Source organism: Quercus suber, unplaced genomic scaffold (assembly GCF_002906115.3).
Source record: "Quercus suber isolate HL8 unplaced genomic scaffold, Cork oak 2.0 scaffold_223, whole genome shotgun sequence".
NCBI classification, from domain to species: Eukaryota; Viridiplantae; Streptophyta; class Magnoliopsida; order Fagales; family Fagaceae; genus Quercus; species Quercus suber.
In genome coordinates this window covers 835992-841416 of record NW_027069681.1, presented here as the reverse complement: position 1 = coordinate 841416, position 5425 = coordinate 835992, and the positions used below count along the sequence as shown (strand labels likewise).

At 36.2% G+C, this 5425-nt stretch overlaps 1 protein-coding gene across 1 annotated transcript; it reads right to left on the bottom strand.

The window, feature by feature from the left end:
- Positions 1 to 986: 986 nt before the first annotated feature.
- On the bottom strand, positions 987 to 2899 carry LOC112003167 (transcription factor MYB63-like). The gene is made up of 3 exons (XM_065780041.1): positions 2878 to 2899; positions 2173 to 2302; positions 987 to 1954 (listed from the first exon to the last, which is right to left on the bottom strand). The coding sequence occupies exons 1-3, from the start codon at positions 2897 to 2899 to the stop codon at positions 1108 to 1110; spliced, it is 999 nt and encodes a 332-aa protein (XP_065636113.1). The 3' UTR covers positions 987 to 1107.
- Between the last annotated feature and the right edge of the window lie 2526 nt (positions 2900 to 5425).

Below are 5425 nucleotides of genomic sequence, written 5' to 3'. Positions count from 1 at the left end.
AACTTTCAACCTTTGTTTTTTATTTTCTTTTTGGTTTAGGCATCTATTTGTACTAGATGGTCCATAGAGGTTAAGATAATCCATTTTAATTTTGTGTCAGGTATTTAAAATTGACCGATAAATCTATTCTAATTTTATGTCAACTGTCTCTATAACCAAAATTAATAGAAAATATATTTAAAAAAAGAAATTCATAATTTTATCCTTGGAACATAATAAACCGCATACTTTTATACGAGACACTTTAAACTTCACCAAAAAAAAAATAAATAAATAATAATCAAATCTCACCCTCATACTGTTGGTATTCTTAAAGGTAGAATCACTACTCCCTCTCTTTGTTGCTGTTTTTTTTTTTTTTTAATTGTTTTTGGGTAAAAATAATATTGTTTATGCTTTATGGGTCATTTAATTATATATTTGAATTTAATTTAGGGAACTATATCTAAGTTGTCCTTACTTTTTAAGGTGTATGTGCTTAAAGTTGTATGCGGGCATACCAATTAATTACAAGCCAATTTTTCAGTAAAAAACTCTAGCAAAACCAGTTTTTTTTTTGTCGAGGTTCTCTATCTTATATCAATATGTTGTTAAGCAGATAGTGTCAAATCAAGGTCAATCAAAGTTGTTGGTTGACTTGACATTAAGAGTGTATGCAGTACAAGTTTATGTGTGAAACTAGAGGGTATACTTCCAAATTATATTTGTCATCATTCCTTCAAGGTGTAGGAACATGAAGAAATGGCAATTAGTGGAGTATACCAACCCACTGAGCAGACGTTGACAGCCACTACTTCGGACGCGGAACAATGGGAAAATCTTGTTACAGCACGCTCCTTTTAGACTCGTCTTTTCGGTTAAAATTGTGAAATCGTGTTTTCAAAACACGATTTCAAGAGAAATGTGTATGAAGTGTGCAATAACGGGTGAATGATAAGTCTTTACTCATAAACAATATATGCTTATTGGTCATTCTACACTTAAACTGTGTAATGTGTTAATAACATTCATAATATATCAGGACCTAATGGACAATCACAAAGTTAGGAATCCTACTATAGTAGTCAATTTTGACATACTCTTAGAACCACAACTTTACTGGTCTATTCAAAAAGCAGAACTGTGTGGCAAAGAGGGCCACGTTTCAAAATAACCCATGTCTGGATTGGTTTCTGGCTTGAAAATATCTGAAACTAAAACATTTTCTGGGACTAGTAGCCGAGCTGCATCCTTTGTTGAAATGTCCTTGTTCTCCTCCTCCATTGCATCTAATCCAAGTTCATTTTCTAAGTAACGCAACCACTTCTTGTTCTCATCAACATTTTTGCTACCTTCCTCCTCAAAGTTTGAGCTTTGGCAAGCATTCACCTCACTATGTTGGACTTCATTAGACATGACAGAATCTAAATTATCTAACATGTTCCAAAAGTCCACATCAGTCACAAATGGGATTTCATTCACACTATCCACATCTGGTTTGTTCACCTCCTGTAATATGTTGCTAACATCAAAAGGCTCTCCATAATCGAACAGCAAAACCATTTGCTCTTCGGGCCTTAACGCATCAACCGGACTAGAATTTGAAACGTTTGAATCATAAGATGAATAAGAACTTGATTGGTCTATAAGGTCCTTGCCAATGTTAAATTGATTGGTGTCTTCTGTTTGTGAACCTTGAATTTTCTCAAAATCATGTGTCAAGTTGCACTCTTCATGAGGTTTCTTGTCCACAGGGACTTGCTCAGATTGATGCTCAATTCCACCACCTATGTTTTGTTTCTCACGCGATGTAAACGGACTAGATGAAGATGACGATGAGGAGGTTATGGATGATAACTCATCTCCGTGAACATTACCTTCTTTCATAGTCAAATTTTTCTTCAAATGAGTGTTCCACACATTTTTAATCTCATTATCCATTCTTCCTGGTAAATGAGATGCAATTTTGGACCACCTGCACATTAATGTGATCATATTAAGCATCATAAAGAATAGTAAGCCCAAAATAAAAGAATATACAACTATCTACAAGTATTACAAAAGATATTCTGCAGGCCTGAACCTAGTGGAAAAGTTTCACTATGGTCACGCTCAAGTGGAAAACGTCAACTCATATTACCAACTCTACCGATTTTAAATTCAACCAAAAAAAAAGAGTACATAGTATCTTACTTGTTCCCCCAAGCTTCATGTAACTTCACTATGGACTCCTCTTCCTCTTTTGTGAAGTTCCCTCGCTTCACATCTGGCCAGAGGTAATTAATCCATCTCAAACGACAACTTTTTCCGCATCGTAACAGTCCTACAAATCAAAGAAGAAATTAATGTGAACATACACTTCACATTTTTAGTAACAAAATAAATAATAAAAGAGAGAAAATATTGTTCACAATTGACATATAGTATATAATGACTTCATAAAAATATAATTTCTACTCTCCAACCACCTTGAGAGTTGAGACTAACGGCTTATTGTTTTTTTTCTTCATCATATAATAAACATGGTTGCATTTTCAAAATCATTACTCGAAAATGGTTAATATTTCCAAAGGTTTTATGTATAATATGACTTTATATATATATATATATATAATCATGTATATACGACTTTACATTTGATAGTGGGGGCGTCAAAAGAAAAAGATACCTAGTGTTTTAGCCGTCACATATACAATTCATTTTCTATTTCATTATTATATTTACGAGTGTTCAAATTTGACGTGCATTGACAATTTTTACCTAATCACATTTTTCTTTGTTGTCTATTTATCTTCCTAAATTCTACTTTTTGCACTTCGCTATCAAGCAAAAAGTAACATTAACTTAGGTACAAGATTGTGAAATTTGATTCAATAAGTTTGGTCGAGTAGAAGTTACTCTCAATTCCTAACTTGGCCATTTTTAGGTGAGATTTCCTTCTTCTTCTTTTTCTTTTACAAGATAGAATTTCTATTTTAGCTTAATCTAAGTATATATGTGTGTGAAGTTTCTTCCTAAAAATTTGAACTCTAGCTCTTGCCCCTCGCACCTCATAAGCATTTATACTTATATGTGGCAATCTTTTTTCTTTTCTTTTTTTATTTAAGACCAACCAATCAAGAAATTATTATGTACACTTGATTTACGGGACCCACAATTGGACTAAAGTAAGAATAAGGAAGCTTAATTTAATTTAAATTTAAAATTTAGAAAAAACAATTAACACCTATAAAGATTTCACTAATCATAGAGGAAAAAACTGGGTCCAAATGCAAGTTTCCCTAATTCACTCATGAGCTGTTTTGTGTATACAATTTCCAAAACTTGAGGAACCGTGATTAAGTGCTTTGTTATACTTAATAGATAGCTTTAAAATTAACAAATATAGATTTCTTCTGTGTATATACTATATATGTAACACTAACAACTAATATTTCGTTTTCGTTTATGTAATTTACTGTGATTTCCAAGTTTGTTCAAATACTATCCATGTTTTGGTTTGTGTCAATTTTTATTGGTGGGAAAAAAAGACAAAAGAAGGCTGCGTTTATTTTGGGTGAAAAGCATTTTCGGAAATGTTTTTCTGTAATTACGGGTGTTTGGTTGCGCACTAAAAATCAATTTTCCTGAAATTGATTTCCGTTGACCAGTGGTCAAAGGTGAAAACCAATTCAATTTCTATTTTCACTTCAAATCCTATTTTCCGAAAAACTGAGAAACAGAGAGCATGAAGAGAGAGAGAGGGAGAGAGAAAGAGAGAGCCTAGAGCCATCGCCGATCCAAGCCCAGCGCCCATCGCCGACGGCCACGAACTGTCGATCCAAGCCCAGAGACCATCGCCGGCGACTACGAACCCACGAACCCAGTCCCCATCGCCTCACCGCAACGAGCAGATCCAGTCGCACCTTCGATCGCACCACGCCGCACCGCGCTGTCGATCGTCGATCTCCTTCGAACCCAGAACCCAGCGCTCTTCGCACCGGCGAGTCGCACCATGCCGCGCCGTCGATCGTCGATCATCGATCGTCGTCGACCCAGACCCATTGCTTCCTCTTCCTCGATCTCTCAGCTTTTTTTTTTTTTTTAGTTTGATTGTTGTTGTTGTTTTTTTTTTTTTATGAACTGATTGTTGTTGTTGTTGTTGTTGTGTTGTTGTTGCCGGAATTTGCTGTCGGAATTTGTTGTTGAATTGGCTGTGATGTTGAAATTTTTTGTAATAAAATTTGTTTGGATGCTGAGAAAATGTGAAAAAATTGTAGGAAAATAGCATTTTCCTAATAGAACCAAACACATGAAAATATTTTCCACAACAATTTTCATAATATTGATCAGCCTGAGGTTGCGTCTAGTGGCGCGCTTGTCTGCAAAGTAATTAAAACATAAAAGGAAATTTCCATTAGAAATAAAAACTGCTTCAATTAAAAAGTTAATTAATCTGACTTATCAGGGATGCACATCCTAGGAACCCCACCTGGTTGTCCCTCTTCAGTCGGGCAAGGCAAACCATCGTGCCACTCCCCGGAAAAAATAAGGAAATCATCTTTAAAACCCTTGTTTGAGGTAGGGAGGCACTGGATCAATCTTACTGCAGGGTACCTAGACTTAAGGTAATATCTCTGATCCTTCAAATGATTGAGATTATATACCCAGTTCACATCGTGATGGGTCAAACCTAAATTGTATAAGGCGTTTAAAGCCTCTATACTCCCAAGCACCCTGAACATATTCGAGGCGCACTGCGTAGGAGATAACCTAAAAAACCTAAGGTAATTTCTCGTCAGACTACCCATTGGGATGGTCATCCCTCCCTCGACAAAAGCTACCATGGGGATAACTACCTCCCTCGTTTTTCTATCGCGCAACTAAGTTTGGGAGGAAGCATATCTCATACCCACTGTTGAGGGAATCCTATACTTAGCCCTAAATGATTCTATTTGTTCCTCGGAATCAACTAGATACTTAAATCTACCCATTTTCTAACAGTACCAGAGAAAAACTGATACAGAAGATGGAAAACTAGGGAGGGTTACGGAAACTTACAGGTTTGGAAAATAAGCTCCTCGGACGGGCTCTTAGTATTTATGAGAGCGTGGAGTAATGAGAGAAAGACATATTCAATGAATACGTGCTGAGAGGGAGTAATTTGTAACTGAAGAAATATTTTATTTGAAAGGCACTTTATAAGGGCACAGAAAGTGGGAGCGGGAAAAATCCCGCCCATAAATGCAAAGGATCCCCCACCGTTAGATTTGCATCAGATCGTTGAACGTGCTGGACAACAGAGCAGTTATCATTTAATAATGGTGTGCTCATGACGCCGAAACGTTAGGAGCGTGCCTTGGGTAAACAAAAGGACATTCTGAAAGCGGGGGAAACCTACGAAATAAATGAGGGCTGGATATCAAAATCCCCCTTTTTCCCGAGGTGGCAAAAAGCGAGATTTTGA

Excerpts from the sequence above, each read along its gene's own strand:
- LOC112003167 (XM_065780041.1), bottom strand. The coding sequence starts at position 2,899 with ATGGCCAAGTTAGGAATTGAGA. Across the intron at positions 2,303-2,877 it reads GGCCAAGTTAGGAATTGAGA|GACTGTTACGATGCGGAAAA; the intron begins GTAACTTCTACT and ends TTTGATTTGTAG. Across the intron at positions 1,955-2,172 it reads CATGAAGCTTGGGGGAACAA|GTGGTCCAAAATTGCATCTC; the intron begins GTAAGATACTAT and ends ATTAATGTGCAG.